This window comes from Nothobranchius furzeri, chromosome 1 (genome assembly GCF_043380555.1).
Source record: "Nothobranchius furzeri strain GRZ-AD chromosome 1, NfurGRZ-RIMD1, whole genome shotgun sequence".
Classification (NCBI taxonomy): domain Eukaryota; kingdom Metazoa; phylum Chordata; class Actinopteri; order Cyprinodontiformes; family Nothobranchiidae; genus Nothobranchius; species Nothobranchius furzeri.
The window spans coordinates 56,297,877-56,320,430 of record NC_091741.1 but is presented as its reverse complement, the minus strand read 5'-3'; the positions used below and the strand labels follow the sequence as shown (position 1 = coordinate 56,320,430).

Genomic DNA, 22,554 nt, shown 5'->3' with positions numbered 1-22,554 from the left:
CATTTGCAGGCTGTGATTATTGAGGTCACCAAAAAATAGGATCCTTACAGAGTATTTTTCATCACGTTTTAATATGAAATGCTAGCTAAAGCTAACCAAATATTGCCATCTTAGGAAATTGACTGGGCTGGTTAGAAAAGGGGTTTTCCCACTGATCCAAGTCTGTAACCTTGCACTGCAAGATGAATTTTTGCAAGATTTGGAGTTTTCTGGATGGACCGGACACGGACTGAGCTGTGAGCTCCCGGCTGCTGAGTTTTGTGTGTAGGGAGGGGCGGGTGCTCTATTTGACTGGCCAATCACAGAGCGTGAAGACAGTCAGTTACCCAATGAGGATTTTCCTTCAGCACGATTACAGATATTTACGATTTTTACTCGTTTCACTTGTCAAAAATGCTTTATCCGTACCGGATACTCTTCTGAAACGAGTATCCGGCTCATCCCTAATCCAAACAGTCAGAATTGAATACACAACCTAAACATGATGTCATGACTTTAACTAATAAAAGCATGTTTCTTTTTTTTTTTTTTTTTGTTACAGACATGGATCAACAGGATTTAACCTCTAAGAAATTCAACCGAAAGATTTGGAGCAAATCTGGGAAAGAAGCGGTTTGGCAACAGCTTGGTCGGTACATCACTCTTGAAAGAGTTCCTGGTAAAATGCTGTGTGTGAAAGCACTCAGTACAGAGACAGCACTTTAGAACAGAAGTTGGAAAGATGTAAAAAACTGCATCTATAACCACATCCCTGATCAAAAAAGAAAAAGGCTGTAGTTTTTGCGTTAAAAGCAGCAGGAGCTGAGTTAATGCATGTAATGTTACAAGCAGAGCATTTAATGATACCTAGTTATTTTTATTTTATGAGACATTGGAAATATGTTAAAAACTATAATTATAACAGCATTGCAGATCAAAAATGTTACAAGCAGAGCATTTTATGGTACCTAAAGATATTTAAATTTTATTACATGTTGGAAAGATGTTAAAAACTATAAGTAGAACAGCATCACAGTAGCATTGCAGGGATTAATCGTTTTGACTATTAACCCTGGTTAACCCCAAGTAAATAGATCTTCAACACCATCAAACTAAAACAAAAAGACAATAGCATAACTCGTAAGTACAAAAACAAAACTGAGACTGAACACGCGCCCGCAGCAGAAGCATGATCAGTGAAAACAACCATCGGGACTCCTCCATTTCTACCTCGGAAGAGGTTGAATTCTCCTGTGTGGGAATAGTTTAGATATATTAGATATCATCCCACACAGGAGACTTCAACCGCTTCTTAGGTGGAAATGGAGGAGTCCCGAAGGTTGTTGTCACTGGTTCTGCTTCTGCTGCGTGAGCACGTTCAGTTTCACTTTTGTCTTTGTCCATGAGGGTCATGCCATAGTCCTTTTTTTTATTGTTGGTGTGGTAGACATCTTTAAGGGGGGTTATCAGGGGTTAATAGTCAAACTGGTTAATCTCTGCAAGCCTACATCACAGCTCAAAAAAGAAAAAAAACTGTAGTTGATATGTTTTATTTTAAAAGCAGCAGAAGCTGAGTTAATGCATGCAATGTTAAATGCAGAGCATTTAATGGTACCTAAAGTTGTATTAATTTATTAAAAGTTAGAAATATGTCAGAACTACTAGTAGAGCAGCATCACAGCTCAAAAAGAAAATAAAAACAATATTTGAAAATTTTATTTTTCAAAGCAGAAGGATCTGAGTTCATTTATGTAATTTTATGCACCGTGTTTACTTTATTTGGTATCTAAAATTTATATTTTATCAGCAGATGAATTAGAAAGATTTTAAAAACTGCATGTATAACTGCATTTTAGCTCAAAAAAGAAAAAAGTAAACATATTCAATTTTAAAAGAAACAGGAGCTGAGTTCATATATGTATGTAATGTTTAAAGGTGCCTAAAGTTTATTTTAGTTCAACTGTTGCAGTCACAATTGCAAAGTTTAATGAAATCCTTTTTACTTCAATAAAATAACTACTTTGTAGTAATTTCTGTCATGTTTCCTGTTATTTATGTTCTGTAACTAAGATTTACAGGGAGCTGCACGGCTGAATGCAGTTTGAATCCAGCTTAGTCTTTATGGTGGTTGCATATTTTTCCTATGTATGTCTGGGTTCCTCCAGGATAATTTGATACCTTTCACCATCCAAAATCATTCTATGTTTATTAGTCGATGAGCCGATACCAATATTTGATATTAATATCACTGCTTCTGCAGTACTGCAGACGTTGTACCGATCTGTCGTGGTGAAGAGAGAGCTGAGCCAGAAGGCAAAGCTCTCGATTTACCGGTCGATCTATGTTCCTACCCTCACCTATGGTCATGAGTTTAGGGTAGTGACTGAAAGAACGAGATTGCAGATACAAATGGCCAAAAATAGTTTTCTCCGCAGGGTGGCTGGGCTCTCCCTTAGAGACCCGCTGCTCCTCCACATCGAGTGGAGCCAGTTGAGGTGGCTAGGGCTTCTGGTTAGGATGCTTCCTGGACGCCTCCCTGGTGAGGTTTTCCGGGCACGTCCAACCGGGAGAAGGCCTAAAGGAAGACCCAGGACACGCTGGAGATACTATGTCTCATGGCTGGCCAGGGAACGCTTTGGGATTCCCCCGGAGGAGCCGGCCCAAGTGGCTGGGGAGAGGGAAGTCTGGGCTCCCTTGTTTAGGCTACTGCCCCCACGACCCAACCCCGGATAAGCGGACGACAATGGATGGATGGATGGATGATATCACTGTTATGGCCGATAGCTGATATTTGCTGATACAGATATACTGACATGCTTCTAAAATAAGCAAATTTTGTACTGATTGAAAATTATTAAAGCTGAATTTACGTTGTTATGTACACACACCACACACATTTACGCTTATGAGAATATTAAAATAACTGTCACATGGCTAAACAAATACACACCACCCCCCTAACCATCTGAAACAGATAAACAAATGGAAACAAAATGGAAAAAAAATATTTGTTGTTAATATTGACCAAGTTTTATTTATCGGACCAATACCAATATGTTAAAAATAACTTATTGATGCAGATTGTGCATCCCTAATGTTCGTGATTGTCTGTCCTTTTAGTTTGCAGCATTTGTGTGGTGCCTCGATGAACTGTTACCTGCTCAGACTTCACCGCACAACTTGGAATAGGGAATTACAGAAAAAATCCTTATCTAATATTATTTAAGCTAAATCCTGGTGAAGGTTCTCCGAAATGCAGTTTGTGTTATTCCTTGTAGATTTGGGTTGAGGCAACTGAGTTGTTTTTGTTATTTGAATATGTTTCACTTCTTATTTGAGGAGCTTTGTCAATTCTGACCAGAATAAGGAGAGGGATAAGCTCCAAAATCACACTACAATACTTGGGCTTGATGCTCCACTCATTCCACTTTAATATTACAAAGCTCTTTGGATTAGAAGCAAAACATTTTGAAAGTATAAAGAAAATCTAGCAACTTACACACTCAAACAAGAAAATAATTAAGCTAATATATTTTATTTTTTCTTAAGAAAAACTAAACAAAAATTTTAAACTGATAGAGTATTTTATAGGCAAACATTAAAAGCTTCTCTGTGATTCAAGATGTTAAAATTTTACTTTGCTATTGCCAATTTGATAATAAACAAGTGTTACATATTTGTAAAAACAGTTTGATTAGTTAAAATTGCTTTGAAAGTTTAAGAATTTTAAATTTTTCATGTGGAAATTTAATCAAAAATTGGTTAGGGAGGAAATACAGAATTGTGAGGACATCACCTAATCTGCCTAGCAACGGTTGTGGGTCCTCACAAGTACACCAAATAAATTTTTTTTTAACTTTGATTTTTCAACAATTTGAAGTGAGATTCTGACTCTTCACTCACATCTAGTGTCAGATTTTCATGGCCCAACACTACAGCTATGCAGGAAGTGGATGTCCTCACAAAGATAGGTAGGGTCAGTGTCCTCACAAGTATATATATACATGTGTGTGTGTGTGTGTGTGTGTGTGTGTGTGTGTGTGTGTTTGTGTGTGTGTGTGTGTGTGTGTGTGTGTGTGTGTGTGTGTGTGTGTGTGTGTGTGTGTGTGTGTGTGTGTGCGTGCTCCTCCAGCCGCACCAGGGGGCTCTCTGCTGTCATTTCCTGTTTGTTGACATGCATGTCGTTGTGGCGATGCTCTGGGCTTGCTCCACAGTGCCGCTGCCCTCTCTACTGTGTCTGTTAGTGAATGTGCATGCATGTGCGGTGTGTGTGTGTGTGCGTGCGTGCGTGTGTGTGCGTGAATACTCGCTGGCCTATTGAGCAGGATTTGAGTGACACGGCCTGGCCTTGTAATGGAACTCAATTCAGTCCGCAAATAAAGAGGCCTTTGAACCACTGGTCAGAATATGGCAGCACACACACACACGCACACACACAAGTGAGGATGCAAAAATGTGTACACACACCGCCTGTGGTGGACTGGCTGGAGGGGGTTGGCTAGTGGAAAGGGGAGTTCATGCTTGACTGCATCCCACCACCCACCCTCACCCCCACCCCCTGCCCATCTCTCCTCCACCTCCTCTTCAGGAGCTACAGAGCAGCTAATTGAAGAGAAATGAATAAGGAACAGCTGATCTGAGCTGATATAGCTGTTCATCTGGTCTTGATCCATCTCCTGCTGGCTTAAAGAACAGCAGTCTGGTGCTGATAAGTCTCTGCTGTCGGCTGCATGACAAACCGCAGCTTTTCACAGGACTGAGACTGTTGGAGATGACTCGAGAGGGAGTTTCCAAACTGTCTCAAAAGAGTTTCCTCACGAGTTGCAGAGCCTTGTTCTTGTTGCGACCAAACCCAGAGTAACCCAGGAACCGTCCTACGTACAAAAGATTTTCTTTAGTTCTTTTCATTTTAGTTTCTCTAACTCCGAAAGAAAGAAGAGACAAATCTGGGAGGAGTGAACGACCTAATCTAAATCAGAACTTTTGCCAAAAAAATCTTAAAGACGTAAAACTAGCAGGGTCACTGGGGAAGTTAATATAAGCGCGGACAGGAAGACGTGAGTGATGCTCAAGCGGAAATTCTTCCCAAAACTAAGTCGTTGCTTAAGTTTGTCTGCCACCAGTTTTGTGTCATTTTGCACAAAAAAAGAGATGAATGTCTTTATTTTAGTTAAGATAGCAGGAGGTGATGTGGCTGTTGACAGAGATAAAGCGAGGCCCAAACAGACAGAGAGCAAGATGGAGAGAACGAGAGAAATAGCAGTGACAGCATCTCTTACTTGTCCATTTGCATAAACCGGCCTTTGTTTGACGCCGGTGGCCAGCAGCCAAACTCCCAACAGAAGGACAGAAGTTAAACTCAAAAAAAGAAAAAAGAAATGGTCCTCATCCAGAAAATTATTCTGCCAGAAATAAATAATAATTATAACTATTCAAAAAAGAAAAAAGAAAACACATCAGTTATTTCTCACTGAACCAGCCATTCTGTTGCTCTTCAGAAGAGGGAATAACAATTCAGAGAAACACAAAACAGCATCTTGCAGATTTGTATTAGCTGACATGAAAGTAATTGAGCTTTGCAGGATGATTCTGAAAGAAGTGTTTAGAAATACTGCAGCTCTGTCCAAGTTGTAGGCATTATTGTGTGTCTGTTGCACAAATATACCAGGGTATAGTCACAGCACAGCAGCTTGCACCATAATGCTTTAATTTAATTGGAAACTAATTAAATACATAAATAACACACAAAAAGAGGGAGCTTTTTTGTTTCCCTACAGCAGTTTTTGAATTGATTTATCTTTATTTTGGACTATTTTACTGGGTTTTTGTGCATTTTTGGCCCATTATTACTGTAATGAAAAAAAAACATCACTAAGCCAAAAGACACCTCTGGCTAATCCTGGTTGGTGGATTTTCACAAATCTCCCCTCTTTGCTCCTCCATCATCACTTTTCTTCACCTTCAGCCAAAGCCGGGCTCTCCAGTGCGACCTCGATAGCCGGAATGTTTGCCTTTCTCCCACGATGCACCTGGAGGGGACATGGCCGTCTCTGGGCCTGTCAGAGAAGCTGTTAGCGTGTCTCCCAGGGGGTGAGGGAGTGGGGGGGGTGACAGTAGAAATGTCCCTCTGTCACACAAACAGAGCCCAGGCCACTAATGGCCTCTTCCTCTAGGGCTTTTCAGCTCTTTTTTTTTTCATGCTCTCAAGTATTCATTTATTCATTCATGTCATCCTTTTCTTCTCCTTTTATTCTCTTTTACCCTCACTTTCTCTCCCCCCTCCCTGTCTCTCTGACCCAGCAGCAGTTGTACGCAGCTCAGCTGGCGGCCATGCAGGTTTCCCCAGGAGCCAAGCAGCATGGAGGCAGCCTTCCACCCCAAGCTAACCTGGGCACACACTCCCCACCCACCAACACACACCCACAGAGCGACAAGGGCCGCAGCCCCCCACCCACAAACAAAACCAAGGTAAAGAGAAATAAAGCATGCAGGGCCCGTGTCTGTGTTTGTGCCTCTGCATGCTTCTACGTTCAGAAAAGGCTGCTACAGTAGATTTATGTTTCCTTTTTTTGTGGCAACACATCTTTTTTTTTTAGAATTCTTGATGAAAGTTCATCTCTGAAAACATTTTTGATAATGTCCACATAGCAGTTTGAAATTCTTCCTGTTTCTAAGGAAAAAAAACAAGTCTTTGGACTCTGCTAAAGGCAAAATTTACTTTTGCTGCCTAATTCTGTCTCAGTGTCCGACTGAACATTTTAAATATCACAGACGTACAGTACGAGAATGACCGCCTGTGTTTCTGAGCAGAATGTGCTTAATTGAGTTTGGCACCATACCTCAGTGTGTTTTTTTGTGTGTGTGTTTTTTTTCCGTCTCGAACAAACAAGTGCTCCGAGCAGCAAACCGCTCCTCACACAAACGCTCACCTGGATAAAACGTGTTACCTTGCAGAAGTTACTTCCTGCCTTAAATCGAACAAGTCCAACTTTATCTCAGAACTCCAGCTGGTGTCTGCTCGTGGCCGATTTGCAGATCTGTTGGCGGTTTTGTCGTTTTTCTGCTCGATGGGGGAGATGGGAAGAAGCCTTGTGTCCATCCAGGTGGAATTCTATGAATACTTCGTTGGCTTTTGTCCACCCCGACCGCCTCACGCTCTAAACTACAAACACACCCATGATTCCTGCCATGCGGTGACGGTATTCACACAAGATGTGGCCAATCAGAACTAAACGCACACAAGAACATTTTTCACTCTTGACCCTAAAAAAAGAGACTTTCCAGTTTCTTTTATTTTGCTCTTATTTCCATTCCTCCCCGTTCTACTCTACCAGTGAAAGGTCGGACATGACCCCTGAGTTTGTACCTTTGCAACCTTTTCTGTCAGCTCCTCCCAACATCTCCATCACACACACCGTACCATCATGCCCTGCTGTCACACACATCCTATTTCCATATATATGGAGTTCTGCTGACAGGCAAGTGCCACGGCCTGTGGTGGAAGGACAGAGGGGAGTCATAATGGCCTCCTCCGTCCAGCAGGAAGTGGCTGACTCGGGAGTGGACCAACGTGGACCCTGACCGTCCCCATGGGGCCCAAATGGCAGCTCAACTGGAGAGCCATTGACGTCCATAAAACTTTTGAAGACATCCTTGATGCTCAGACTGACCACTGAAGCGCTCTCGCTCATTCCGACCAAACTATCCCTCTCTCTCTCTGGTGGAGACACATGTATATTTCAGTGGTGTGCTCCCCATGTGGGCTCTATCTCAGGTCTCCAGTCATTTAGAAACACAGCACCCGGCTCCGCTCACAGCTGTTTGGACTCAGGCACACACAGCTTAAGTGCTTTACCCTCGGGTGAGACACGGACGCATACGCACACTCGAAAATGCACACACATACACAGGTTAAAACACCAGCACACACAGACACACTCAAATCACTGCAGATTTCTTGTATGCAAGAGTGGATCATCAGATGTAAGCAGGCATGCATGCAAACCAGAATTCTGCAGCACACGCATCACGGCCACACGGCAGCTGAAAGTTATTTCACATTTTATAATTAGTTAGGAATCTGAATTTGTCTTTATAGATTAGTATTCAGTCAAACTGCCGAGCAGCATCAATCCCAACATCTGGAAGATAATGGCAATATGCTGTCACACACACACACACACACACACACACACACACACACACACACACACACACACACACACACACACACACGCTTCTGCCAGCAGATTTTTTTCTCTTTTTTAATTTTCAGCCTAGACTTTTGTAACAGGCTGTTATGACTGTTTAAATAGGGCCAGGCATTTATAGAAGGTGCTGATGAGTTTCAGTTATGTAGCCTTAAACTTCTCAAAACAAGAAAGTTCACAAACACCATACACACACACACACACATCAAATCGTTTATTCTTTTGATCAAGAATTAACTATAACAGTGGCTTAAAAGTGGCTTTTGCAGTCATATGTACCTCAGTTTCTCACTATTGGTGACTAGTTTGACAGTAAATTAAAAAAGAAAATGTAAAATATCAGCTGGAGTCCCACTGAGTTGGAACGTAGAAGAGTTATTCTTTTTTTTTTGACCGTTGAAGCTTTCTTCTAAATATATGGGGTTTAAGGTATTACTATATGCCTAGACTGATGGTGATGTCATATTACTGCACGTAATTTTGGGCATTTAAGGTTTTATAAGAAATTTCCACCACAAAAATGTAAAAGGACTGTCAAGAAAAATTCCCCAGTGGAAGCATATGTAAAGTAAAGAGAATTGGTCCGAGCACCACACCATGAGGAACTCCATAAGTAGCCCTAGTGGATCAGAGTGGTTCATCAATAACATCAATATTCTGGACACTTTTATTTTTTTACATAAAAGGGGTTTTATTCCTGAGGGAAACGATCAATAATTACTTCTATCTCAGCACAAAATAGATGAATGTGTGTTGAATCTGACTCAAATACTGGTGTCATATCTGCCAGCTGAGTGTCTGCTTATCTAATAGAAAGTCTGATATGATATCATAGCTAATTGTCCCTTTAAGCTGGGAGGAAAGGATAAGTGGAGGAGGCACTAAAGGAAGAAACTGTCCATCTCAGGGTCCTGACATGACTACACCTCCACACAGGCTTGCGTGGACCTGACGGGGACGAACCGCCAAAGCTCGCCCGTCGTTTTAATTGAACCGTCAGCTCCCGTGATAAGATGCAGAGCGCTGATGTCACTCGCACATGTCGGCGACGGCAGAAGTGAAACGCAGCCCACACAGGCATTATCTCTCCCCCTTCTGCTTCCTCTCCATCTCTCCATATCCCTTTGGCTCTCGCTGTCACTCTGCGTGTTTTCTGTCTCAAAGCTGGAGACTGTTTCATCAGCCAAGAGAGACACAAAAGCAATTGTATTAATTCAAGATTCCAAGCCTTTGAGAGGCTTTAGAGTTCCCTTTCTGTCTCTCTCTCTCTCTCTCTCTCTCTCTCTCTCTCTCTCTCTCTCTCTCTCTCTCTCTCTCTCTCTCTCTCTCTCTCTCTCTCTCTCTCTCTCTTTCTCACACACAGACATTTTCATAAGATTTAGAGCTCGTTGAACAATCACACACACACACACATAAGCAAGTCTGTCCAAGCATCTCAGCTCTACTCTCTAAACTAATTCCTCTACACTGGCATAATGCAGGTTGGCCACCTTCCCACTGCAGGATTTGGCTCGGCGCAAAGAGGAAACTCCCCCCCATCCACTGTACAAGAGGCAGAGGCATTATCTATTTGTAATAAATATTCAAACGCCTTTACAGCCAAAGCCCACCATAATATGGGTCAGGATTGAGAAGATCTCGCTCGGTTTTTGCTCCTTTTCTCTTCTCTTCTTTTTCGGCGCATTGTCTAGCCGAAGGCATCTTTGGGGGTCCTCGTCTATTAAGAAAGACCCCCTTAATGAAGGACAATCCATTTAGGCCTCCCTGCACATGCATGTGCGCACGCACTAACCGAAGATGGCTCACGCGCACAAACATGCAAGGGCATACACACACAAAAGGACTTAATTGGAAGGGCTTAATTGAGTTGTGAGGGGCTCGTAAGGCTTAGCGAGACTCAGGGAAAGTCGGCCTTAATGAGTGAATATACCACACACACACACACACACACACACACACACACACACAGAGACAATACTTTAGCTCCTTTTGAATCCTACTATATGGCGGTTACTATACCGCCTAAGCAGCAATTAGGCTAATGACCAGAAAATAAAGCCAAATAACGTCTCTATTCTATCATCTTATTAGGTTTTCAATTTTGCCAGCAATGCTCAAAGTTCTCCTTCGTTATGCTGAATGACAAATGCATCTGAAGCAACAAAGTGTATTTCTAAATCACAATTTCAACACTATTGTTGTGCGTCTTTAACTTCCTCTAACATTACCCCTTTCCCAATCCTGCATTCCTTTTAATTGTTGAGTTTTAATTACACAGAGTAGTTTCTGTACATCTGCTCCCACTCTGATCTAATTCCTCCCTTCCTGCCATGTGATCGTCCAAGGTTGCCCCTGATTGGATTAGGTCATCAGCAGGGGTGACGTTGCCATGACAGTTTACAAAATAATGTGCGTGGTGGGCCACATGAAGACCAATAGGTATAAGTGCTGCTAACTCAACTGGAGAAGAGTGCTTCAGCAGGAGTTGTATTGATTGTTTACAGATGTTGGGAGTGTGTGTGGATTTGTTCCCTGCTGTTCTCCACACACACTCGGATGTTCACGTAGTTCCCTTGTTTCTGATGGACTCAGAGCAGTTTGAAGTGACAGACTGTCCTCTGTTGCGCTCACTCTTTGATACACTGAGACATGACTTGAACGGGGCGTTCTCTGTAGTTTTGAGGACGAAAGTGTTTTGCTTGCATGTTTACTGGAGCCTGCATGTGGAGTGTGCACGTGCACATGCATGTGCATGACTGTTGCAGGAGGGCCATTATTCTGCATGTGATTGTCAGAGATTTGCACCGAAACGTGTTGAAGTTTGTTACCTGATGCTTTCTGAGCTGTTTTCAGACAGGCAGTGGCATGCACCCTGTCACTTTGTCATCCTGCCAGGCTTGCCTCAGATTGCTGTGCATGGACTTCCGTTTAATTAGTACTTGGTCAGGGAGTGGCAAGGGTGTCCCCCCTGCCTCCCGCCTCCAAATTCCTACGGTGGTCACAGCGGGCGAAACTGTGCTGTTTTGGTTTTTGCAGGACAGTGAGGGTGCACAGCCACTGAACCTATCGGCCAAGCCTAAGGCATCCGAGAGCAAGTCACCCAACTCCCCCCCAACTTCCCCACAGGTTCCCGCTGCTGCTGCTGCCACCAAGCTGGGCCCCACTGGCTCCATGAAGCACAGCGCCGTGCCCTCAAGCGTTGGAGGACCACCAGCCAGAGTCAGCTCAATAGGTAAGCGAGTTTAGGTTGCACATGTGCTCCAGGAAACCTGGCGTCTGCTCTTTGGGTTAGGTTTCTCACAGATCCGGCTGAGAGCACTTACCTAAACTTTTTAAGGCAAAAATAATACACACACTCTTCAGAAAAAAAGACAGATTTAACTATTAACTTAGATTATTGTTGAAAGCTAAGCGCTCATTTAGCTGAGATTACATCCTTAATATGTCAGAGACTCATGAAGATGTCGTCATCTCATTGCTATCGACTGATACCCGCTTCAAAATGAAATGTCTTCGAAAATCTCAAAAGGCATCCAGTTCAAAACCCGCCTTCAGAGAGAAGACGGTGACCGTTGGATGAGCTCCACAGTCTCAGTGTTAAAAAGTTACTCCCAGATAAACATTTTTTTATGCAAATGAAGAAGTTTTGTTCATTTTAATAAGTGTCGAATTTATAATATAGCAGCTCCTCTAAAGTACACACGATCTTTTTTGGCACTGGCAATTGGTCTGAAAAGTTTAAATATTTACATATCAGATGTTGGCAAAAAACGTAAAAGTCGTGCATTTCTAATTATAACATTCCCACTCATTTAATTTATTAAATACATTCAGTTTTTGGCCAAGTTGAGAACTGCAAAAGTAAAACTAAATAATATTGTTTATTACTTCTACAGCCTAATGTACTTTTCCTAACAAGAGTTTGCATATTGTTCTCATAAAGACAATTAGCGTCTTCAAGGAAACATTAACAGTCCTGCTGGTAGTAGCTTTGACAAGAATAGTGTTTTGCTCACGTTGGTGCTGCTGTTGCGTGTGCCAGATCCATAATCGTACCCAGCCATATGCACACATACAGAAAACATGACATAAATGAATCACTATTTTGTACTCCTTAATCCATTTTTCATGCATCGCTGATAGTTCAAATATTACACATATGTAACAGGCTATAATTAGTGTGTTTGTGTCTTTTTTCCTCCGTGCAGCTATTTGCCTGCGGGCTGCTTCATTGTTATGTGTTTATTAGTGACTGAAAGAGACAGAGAGAGACATAGGACTGAGGATAGAAGGGAAGAGGAGAGAGGGATGAGGATTAGCACCTTTTTTAATTTTTTTTTTCTTCCAAGAGCAACGAAGCAGGGGAATAATAAAGAGAGGGGTGCATGACAGACAGGAGGTATCACCAATGAGATTAGACAAGCCTCTTACATGAGCCAGGACAGCGCAAACACTCAGCATTAATGACACAATGACAGCACACACACTCAAACACTCACTCAAAACGCACACAAAAGCACACACACACACAATCCCACCTCCTCCTCCTCCTCCTATGCAATAGGCAGTTAGTCATTTTTTCCCTGACTTCCTGGCTAATCTCACTGTTTTTCAACAAATCGGCGGATTTAATATCAGATTAGTGGATTTTCAGTCCCAGATGTTTTTTGTTCAGAAAAATGGATTACAGTGTTTTAAGTTTGTGTGTGATCCTCACTGAATTATTTGTGTGTGGAGACCAATGTGTGTGTGTGTGTGTATCTCTGATACTCTGGAAGCTAACAGGCCCATCTGTTGCCACGGAGTTTTAGCCGGTCACTCGGTATTACAGAATCCCATCGTATTAGGGTTCATGTTACAAGTTCAGAGTGGATTGTGGGGCCAGACAAATTGGAAATCAGGTCCAAAGGTGGTTGTTTTGATTTGGAATCTGTGCGTCGGGGGTGGGGGTGGGGGGGAGGTGTTATGATGCAGAATATGAATGGGTTTTTTTTAGATACACATTTTCTTCTGCTTTTTTTTATGAGACAAACTTGAGTACTTACCTCTTGTTAATTTTAGTTTCAGATGTTTTGGGAAAATACTGTTAACGTCTATGTCAAACCAGTTTTCCATTTCGTAAGTCCTATGTAGAGCTGTGCAATTACTCGCAATTGTATTTTAAATTAAGCTTTAATGCGACTGACAAACATGATCATTTAACTTATATTGTCATGTTTTATGTTTTCAAGGCTTAACTTGTGAGTTTTGTGGCATTAGCATGTAAATGGCAGAACGAAGGCAAAACACAGTCAGCACATGTCAACAAATTTTCATTTTCTTCATCAGTTAGGACCACCACACACTCTGTGTTGCAGTGTCCAACAACATTTTTTCATACAACTTTATTTTTAAGCAACACCCCTACCTGAAACGCAAATTTTATTCTCACCGTTTGGACTTCCAGGTTAGCATAGCAGCACTTCTCTGGCTTTATAGCAATGCTGTCTTCTCCGTGATGTAATAATCTAGTTGGTAAGTTAGCGTTCACTTGTTTTAAACCAACACATTCTCACACCAAAAGCATCGAAAATTGATGATGGTTGACCAAGCATTTGTTTCCACTGGGAGACCTAATGCGTCGGGAGGCGAGGGCCAGTGCCAGAGCATTGGTGTCCAATGCCTGCAGTAAAACGCACATTTCACCGACCTGTAACGTCTTGCTATTTAACCTTCCCCTCACCCACATCCTAACCTTAACCCAGTTTCTCATTCTAAACTTCCCGTTAACCGTGTTGGAGAGGGACGTTACAACAACAAGTTTTGCATTTGCAAAAGAGTAAATGTCAGAATTCGGTGAAATCTTTGTTTGCCCGCGGCAGTCGAAAAACGACACTCTGGCACAGTGTGTCGCCTCCCGACGCTTTGCCACCCATCGTCGGTTTTGGATGCTTTGGGTGTGAGAATGTGTTGGTTTAAACCAGCATCACTGGCTTTAGCTAGATACGTAGTTTTAATCTCCACTAAACACCAAAACTCTGCCACCTGCCGACATAAATCGTTTCCTTAAATCTTCTAAATCATCATGGGCAGCAGTAGCTCAGGAGGTAGAGTGGGTTGTCCAGTAATTGTCAGGTTGTTGGTTCAATCTTGGCTCCCACCAGAGAATGCTGCTGCAGTGTCCTTGAGCAAGACCCGCCTTGCCTGCTGGTGGTGGTCAGAAAGACCAGTGGCAGCAGTGCTTGGCAGTCTCACTTTAGTGCGCCCCAGGGCAGCTGTGGCTACATCGTAGCTCATCACCACCAGCGTGTGAATGGGTGAATGACTGATTGTATTGTGAAGAGCCTTGGGGTGTTGTGGAACCCTAACAATGTGCTACACAAATACAGGCCATTCACCATTTATGACTTCTGCACTGACAAAAAAAAATCACCATCATGATTATTTTGTCCTAAATGAAGCGCCGCTAATGCTAATGGTATCTCCCTAACTCTAAATCCAAATATCCACCCAGATGTTGGAGGTACGTGTCCACCTTCTGGTCTTTGAGGACTCCTCTCCACCTAGAGGCACTGTCCTCTCTCACACACATTTTCCATCCATCCATCTACTCGTCTCAGAGCAAAGTGAAGGGCTGTCACCGCATGTAACTTCTACCACAATCACACGCTTGTCTTTGTCCTCCAAGCTCTCTGCCCTGATAAAAATGTATTAGTCTGAGGAAGAAAGCGAGCAAAACGCCCAAAACCTCCCCCTCCACCTATCTAGGTCACATCCACTCATCTGGATGGTTGTCGATGCTGTCAGTTTAAGCAATCACAATCATGCATGTGCTGCAATTCCTATCACCTCCACCCCCCACCCACTCTTCCGCCTCTGACTGCAGATTAGAACTGACTCCCACCCGATTCTGTCACCCTCTCACTCTCAACTCTCCACACCATTTTTTTTTCTTTTTCATTTGAACCAACATCCAGATTTTCTGGTTATGACTTCTGAAAGAGTTCACGGCTCTGTCATTATCACTCTAAGGCTGGTAATCTGGCCTGAGATGGCATTAGCGGCACGGATTAGCGCAGATGGAGGCCTCATAAAGCAGCAGTGACTCTTTGTGAAGAACTAAGTGATGGAGAGAGGAGATAGCGCTGCACTCAGACTCACACACAGTCAGAGGCATGAGTGTTTTGTGGGTCTTCAGAAGGGAAGGGTTGTGTGTGAGCTGTGTAAATGGCTGACGGAAGGTAGAGGGTTGAAGGATGACCTAGCAGGGAGGCTAGCCACCGGCATACTCTGACTCACCTTCCAACATCGCCAGCTAAGTGGTCAGTGTGTGAGTCTGAGAGACAAAAACACACAAATGCCCCTGCGACGTCCCCTCATCGACTGTATGCTAATATCTTTAGCTCACGGTTCAGAAGAGGATTTATTCTGGGTGAAAACCTCCTTCCTGCTTCTCTAAAATAAACACATGCATCATCCTAACTTGTTCATAAATGAGTGTTTTGCTTGCAGGAAATAATGCCGAAGTGGCTGACTTTGTCTCCTTTTGTCTGCGTTTCAGCAGACTTGTTGTCCTCGCTATCATCAACAGCCTACCTGAACGACCACGAGGCGGTGAGCAAGGCCTTTGCTGAGGCCCGGCAGATGAAGGAGCAGCTGAAGGGGGAACAGCAGGCCCTGGATGCCAAGTTGGCCTCCGTTAGCAACCTCAGCCTCAACAATGGCCGCTCAGACAAGGTAACCTTTGTTTTATCATTTCATGCTTAGGCAACCCCTGCCCCGAAAGCGCCACCGTTAGATCCTCCAAGTCATTTCTTTAGATTAAAATGTCTTTGAGCCTACACCTGCCTAAACGTATTCACGCTGTGTTTATAAATACATTTTTGAGATCATTTAAAATCCTCCTCCTGGTATAATAGTAATTGTCTTACATTTATCTTATTTTTTTTCAAACGATTTGCACTCACCAGTTACATGGAGCTCCCTGTGAATGAATACAAATTAGCGTCTTTTATCTCAGCCTGTGATTTCTGAGAGCTAAACGCACAAATCCTCCCAAGTCTCCAAAGTCCTCTCAAGCTGTACCGTCTCATTGTCAGCATGTAATAATTTGTCTTGCCATATGCCATCGCTGCCGCACCATGTAGGAGGTAAATCGGTGCACAATGCACTCGCTGAAATGTGTTAGAGCTAAACAGGGCCAGATAAGGTAAAACCAGAGGCATCTCCGAGGTAATGAGTGTGTCTGTAAGGCACACTGTGGGGCTCTGTGTGTGTGTGTGTGTGTGTGTGTGTGTGTGTGTGTGTGTGTGTGTGTGTGTGTGTGTGTGTGTGTGTGTGTGTGTGTGTGTGTGTGTGTGTGTGTGTGTGTGTGTGTGTGTGTGTGGCAGAGCGGAGCATCAAGGAGATGCTAATTTGAAATGACGGCGCCAGCTCCTCAGCAGCATCGCTAAACTGTGGTTATTTGTTAAACACATTTAGAGTCGGATGGTGCGACACGCGCACAAAACACACACACACACACACACACACATTATTTAACACAATTCAAACCACAAGGCGTTACCCTTTACCTTTTAGAAAAAGTGAAGAAGATGTTTTAAATTTAAAAAATAAATAATTTTAAATTTTGTGAAAATAAATAGAAAGAAATTATAAGTCTTTTTTTTCTAGACCAAGTTAAAACAAGTTAAGTAATCCCATAAAATAAAATCACACAATTACAACATTTAAATTCTTCCTCACTTTTATTATTATTATTATTATTATTATTACTATTATTATTATTATTTTTGTTGTTTTTGTTGTTGTCTCACATCATATTAAAATGGTTTATGCCCTGAATGAAAACAAACAACAAAAACCATTTTTACGATCTATTTTTATAATTTTATGAATAAGTAGTTTTTTTATTGCGGTTAGAGTGATTTTTAAATCAGAAAACACATTTATTTTAATAAAATCAAAATATGTTTATTTATGCTTGTCATGTTGCACTGATATGATTTAACTTTTAAACTTGATCAAACAAAAATTTTTTTTTTACTCTTTTTTTTCCTCTTCTGAAGCCGTACTTACGCCAACTCTTTTTTTGGGTGGGCTTTGTGGTGAGCGAGTGTGAAGCCGGTGTGCTCGCTGCGTTGGAATACAACAGTGTCGTCTCTGACACACTCGCAGGATTAATTTTGTCACTACTTTGTGTCTTGGCTCCAGTGTCAGCCATTCAATCCACTTTTCTCATGTACTGTACCGGGGCTTAATGTCAGACTAGGCTGTCATCCACTCAGTCTCCCTGTTCATCTGTACCTCTCTCTCTCACACACACACACACACACACACACACCAAGCCATGTGAAAGAACATATTTAATCTTGAAATCTGAAAGTCGGCGGGACATTTTGTGCTCCTTTTCTGTAACGCAGCCTAAACAAGGCTGTGATTGGAGCAAATACGAGATATAATGCATTCAGATTTACATTCAAAATCACTCAATAACTCACTGAACATTATTATGCATTTACAAAAAGCATCATAAATGACTAAATAAAATACTTTTGAAATGGTTTGCAAAGGAGATCTAGAGCTGCTTTTATTCTTCCTCTTCCAGCTGTGTTTATTTATTTCTATCTGATGGGGGAAATTATCTCTAACAATTTAACTCTATTGGGCTAAAAACAGACAAAGTGCTCTTCATTATCATTCTGCCCTCCTTCCATCCAGCCGCCCTGCTCGCTGGGGTCACATGAAAATGGAGGAGGACACTTTTGGAAGCTCGTTTTAGAAGACGACAATGTTTTGAGCTCCTAATCGTGTAATTAAACTGTAAAATGTTGGCGCCGGTGCAGCGCAGTGTGTGTGTGTGTGTGTGTGTGTGTGTGTGTGTGTGTGTGTGTGTGTGTGTGTGTGTGTGTGTGTGTGTGTGTGTGTGTGTGTGTGTGTGTGTGTGTCCCCACAGTCAAGCTCCAGCGTAGAGTGTGCCGGCTGCTTGCATTAGGCATGTAAATGCTCAGTAAATCAGCTTTTTATTGGTTGTAATAAATACCCAGGGGGCCGTGCGGCGTGGCCTCGCTCTCGTCCGCACTGCGCTCTCTAGCGCGCTCCCTCTCTTTAATGCGTCGACCCTCGAGGGCCTCTGCGAGAGAGAGAGGCAAGCCACCGCTCTACGCTCTTGCAGGTGGCTGCCAGGAGTCGCTGATCGCACACACACACACACACACACACACACACACACACACACACACACACACACACACACTCACACGTTTCACATTTCATTTGCATTACACTCACATCACAGTAAACCTCCAAAACAGAATAAAATCAACATTTCATGTTAACACTCACAGATGTGTGCTCAAGGGTGCAGACAGACACACTTGACATTTTCTTGAGTCATGCAATCTCACACGTTCATTAAAAATCTATTTCAGCTCAAATTAAAACAGATTCCTTCACACGTATTAGCTTTGATATCATAACTTTAATATCATTTGTATTTCCTCTGAAATCAGAAAGACAAACGGTGAAGGAAATGTTTTTCTAGAGATGAACGGAAGATGTTCTTCATCACTGCAGCTTCGTGGTTTCGTTCATTCACGTATTCCCAGCGTGTGACTCGGTCAGTGACCGCCTGCGACTGTGAACTGTTTGTGTTGTTTAGGACAAAGCCGCCTTGGAGAGTTTGAGTCAGCAGCTGAAACAGCAGGCCGAGGACAAGTTCAGCCACGCCATGCTGGACTTCACCATGAGTGGAGACTCTGACGGTAGGAGACACACGGAATCACATCAGGGATGTCCAGATCAAGATGTTTTGTCTTTGATACAAATGAGTCACTTATGTACCTGCCAATGCCAAATCTCAGTCTGAAACTTGCCAGAGTTGGTGCTTTTGTTTGTTTTTGCACAGACTTGCAGACTAAACACCATAACTGTATTAAAGGTATTAAAGTCAGTGCTCATCTGTTCATGTAAAGGATCACTCAGCGAGGAGACAGTTTACACCCAAAGATCCCAGCATTTGTCTCTTCATTCATTTGGGAACAACACTTAGACATTCAGCAGCTGGTGTTCTAAAAGAGCTGATGATGCTTGTGAACTGCATTTTAAATGGTGAATGAATTAAATGGAGCACACACTTGTGAAGGTAGCTCTATGCAAAGTAAAAGTGAAACAAACTCAGAGATTTCTTGATCCTATCATTGGTTTATTGGTAGCTGTTGGTCCCCCCCCCCCCGCCCCCCCCCCCCCACACACACACACACACACACACCTCCTGCCCCTGACTAAGTCGTTCTTTCTTCCAGTGGAGCAAACCGCTGAAGCTCTCTTACTGACTGTCACAGCGATTTTTAGAAAGTTAGGGGAAATGATGCGACACTTGAAATCAGATCAGGGAAATCCCTTGTTTCAGTGCCTGGGCGACAAATGAAGCACAGTTCTAACATGCGTCTTCTTCCTCAGGATCACCCAGCGTTTCAGACTCCAGAATATTCCGAGAAGCTCGAGGTCGAAGCAGCAATGAGCCGCACATAAAACGGCCGATGAACGCCTTCATGGTTTGGGCCAAAGACGAAAGGCGGAAGATTCTCCAGGCCTTCCCAGACATGCACAACTCCAACATCAGCAAGATCCTCGGTAAGGCACACACACACACACACACACACACACACACACACACAGACTAAGGGATTTCCTTACAACGGTGCATCGTGTAAGCGAGTGTTAATGAAAGGCTGGGGAGAGTACAGCTCCGACAAATGATGATATAATTCATTATGCATTAAACAAGCAGCTCAAGGCTCCCTGACATTTCCCCCAGACCGCCGGGATCGGCCCTGACATTTTAAAGAGCTCCTAAGCGTTTTATAACACAGGGAAATCTGGTTTTAATAAGCCGCCTCTCTCTCGATTGCTAACAGATCGCAGAACACAGAGAGCGAGGGGGAGAGACGGAGGCAGAGAGCAGCCAAGCGCTGACAGCTTTTACACATTAAACATACAGTAGTCAAGTGCAAATTCAGACCAGATATTACGCACGCGCACACACACACACACACACACACACACACAGGCATGGAGGGAAGACATGAGTAAAATTACACCCCCAAACACACATGCAGGGGACTGATAGAGCAGATCTGTGAGCAGCGACTGAGCTGAGATATGACAGCAGGTTAAGTGAAGTCCTCATTAGTTGAGATGAGTACCTGTCGTCCCAGCGGTGCTCCTCATTAACCCTCTTTTGCTCTTTTTTGCATTCTCTTACCAGGCGCCACTTCCAGCATTACACTGTGTGCATGTGTGTGTGCGTGCGTGCTTGCATGTGTGTGTGTGTGAAAGCGTTGGTTAAGCATGTCAGTTTTAATGCGAGGCTTCAAAGAGACGTCTTATCTTCCATGAAACTGATGAGTGTGCTTGTTGCTCTTCTAACTAGTCATGATAACCTCCTTTATGTGCAGGATCAAGGTGGAAAGCCATGACCAACCTGGAGAAGCAGCCATACTACGAGGAGCAGGCTCGCCTCAGCAAGCAGCACCTGGAGAAATACCCCGACTACAAGTACAAGCCGCGGCCCAAACGCACCTGCCTGGTGGACGGAAAGAAGCTGCGCATCGGCGAGTACAAGGCTATCATGAGATCCCGCAGGCAGGAGATGAGACAGTACTTCAGTGTAGGGTGAGGCAGGTTGATTTGACGCTCCAAACTGCCAGTCTGGAGCCTTCTGAGGCCTGGTTCACTCAACAAAACATGAGAGACCCATTGTGGGAAGAAAAAAATCCAAATCCATTCACCAACATTGCCAGGACAAAACCTCTGGGATCAAACGTGACGTCATAGTAAATAAACTTGCTCTGCGCAGCAGGCTTTCTGATGGTCTATAAGTCACATTAAACAGACAGCCCACTCGTTTGTTCTTGGGACATTCAACAAATATGATATTGGATAAAGACAATCCAACATGTTTATTACCCCCAATTAAAAGTCCTAAGCAGATCAGAGCAATCGTAACACACCACACACGGCAAGAATAACTGATGAGATTATCTTTAGAGTCATTACAACGATCGGAGGTATTCTTAAGACTGTCTAACGGGGAGAATCGGAGCAGAAATCAACATAATTGTATTGCCGTGTGAATCAGGCCTTAGGGGGTTACAGCAACAACATTAGAAGTTTTGAGATCATTCAAATATAACAAAGCAGTAAATTATTAATGTTATTATTAAATGTTGATAACAACTTCAATATATGCCACTGACACACTTTTGCGTGTGTGTTTCCAGGCAGCAGGGCCAGCTGCCCCTCAACTCTGCAGGCATGGTCTACCCCAGCGCCCTGTCCATGGCGGGAATGCCCTCCCCCCAGATGCCCTCAGAGCACTCCAGCATGTCCAGCAGCCCCGAGCCCAACGCCAACCACCACCAGATCCCCAACATGTCTGGCCTGAAGGGCGACGAGCCAAGGATCAAGGAGGAGGAGCTGCGGCTGGACGATAGCAATGGCGATGTTTACGATGACTTTGACTACGAGGACGAAGAGGCTGATTACGCCAGCGACAACGAGAACCACATCACCCAATAAGACGCCATTGCAAGAACTCACTTTTTAAGCCAATCATTGCTGGTATAACTCTAAAATGATCCCAAACCGTCCAATCAGGAAGAAGACTTTTTGCCAATCAGAAAACCCCAACCCTTCCTGACTAACATGGACTCGTTTTACTGAGACAACCCCCTGCCCCTGAAGTCCTGATACCAGCAAGTGATCAACCAATGAAGCACAGGACCTGTCACTCACACTGACTGTTACATACTGGAGTCGAAAGCTAACTGAGGAATATTCAAGTACTACTGCAAGAGGCTGAGTGTAAAGTGAGAAGAACTGCAGAAAAACTTACTTCTAGTCCTGTTTGCAGACAAAGGAAGAGGTTTTAAATGAGAAACTAAACAGCGGACCTGTTAAAGGCTAAAAGATGACACTTTAGGGTGGCGGACCTGTTTATTATCAAGAGACACTTTTAAGAAACAGCTTTTTTTGTTCTTTGGTTCTATAATATTCTCACTCAGGTACACGGTGCCAATAAGTGGCTTGTGAATGTGATTTGTTGTTTTTGTGCTACGAGTTTGAATAATAATAGAAAAAAGAGACTTTCCCCGTTTTTGTTGTAAAGCTCCTGATCAGACATTTATTTTTAAGAAACAAAATTCCTTTCTTCGGCCTCGCAGTGCTTTTGTTAGCACACCTCCCCTTTGAATCGCTCTCTTCTCTTTTCGTTTCGCCCCCCTGTTTGAAGTTTGATGGGATGGTCCGGGCAGAGCTGGCAGGAAAATGCTCGGACTGTCCCACTTTGAGGGGTTTTTCAGGGAGGAGGAAACGGGGAGCAACT

The 22,554-nt window shown here is 43.2% G+C and overlaps 1 protein-coding gene across 9 annotated transcripts in view; it reads left to right on the top strand.

Annotated features, from left to right (window-relative positions):
- The window catches only part of sox5 (SRY-box transcription factor 5), a 115,464-nt gene extending 93,515 nt beyond the window's left edge, over nt 1–21,949 (top strand). For 5 of the 9 annotated variants that reach the window (XM_070549079.1, XM_070549071.1, XM_070549060.1 and 2 more), the window contains 7 exons: nt 6,283–6,447; nt 11,226–11,421; nt 15,730–15,905; nt 18,829–18,931; nt 19,629–19,802; nt 20,627–20,843; nt 21,452–21,949. In XM_070549079.1, coding sequence (XP_070405180.1) covers nt 6,283–6,447; nt 11,226–11,421; nt 15,730–15,905; nt 18,829–18,931; nt 19,629–19,802; nt 20,627–20,843; nt 21,452–21,749 — 1,329 coding nt within the window. In that variant the 3' untranslated portion in view covers nt 21,750–21,949. The remainder of the gene's footprint in view (nt 1–6,282; nt 6,448–11,225; nt 11,422–15,729; nt 15,906–18,828; nt 18,932–19,628; nt 19,803–20,626; nt 20,844–21,451) is intronic. The other 4 variants (XM_070549084.1, XM_070549083.1, XM_070549065.1 and 1 more) reach the window with 4 other exon arrangements.
- Nucleotides 21,950–22,554: the final 605 nt, after the last annotated feature.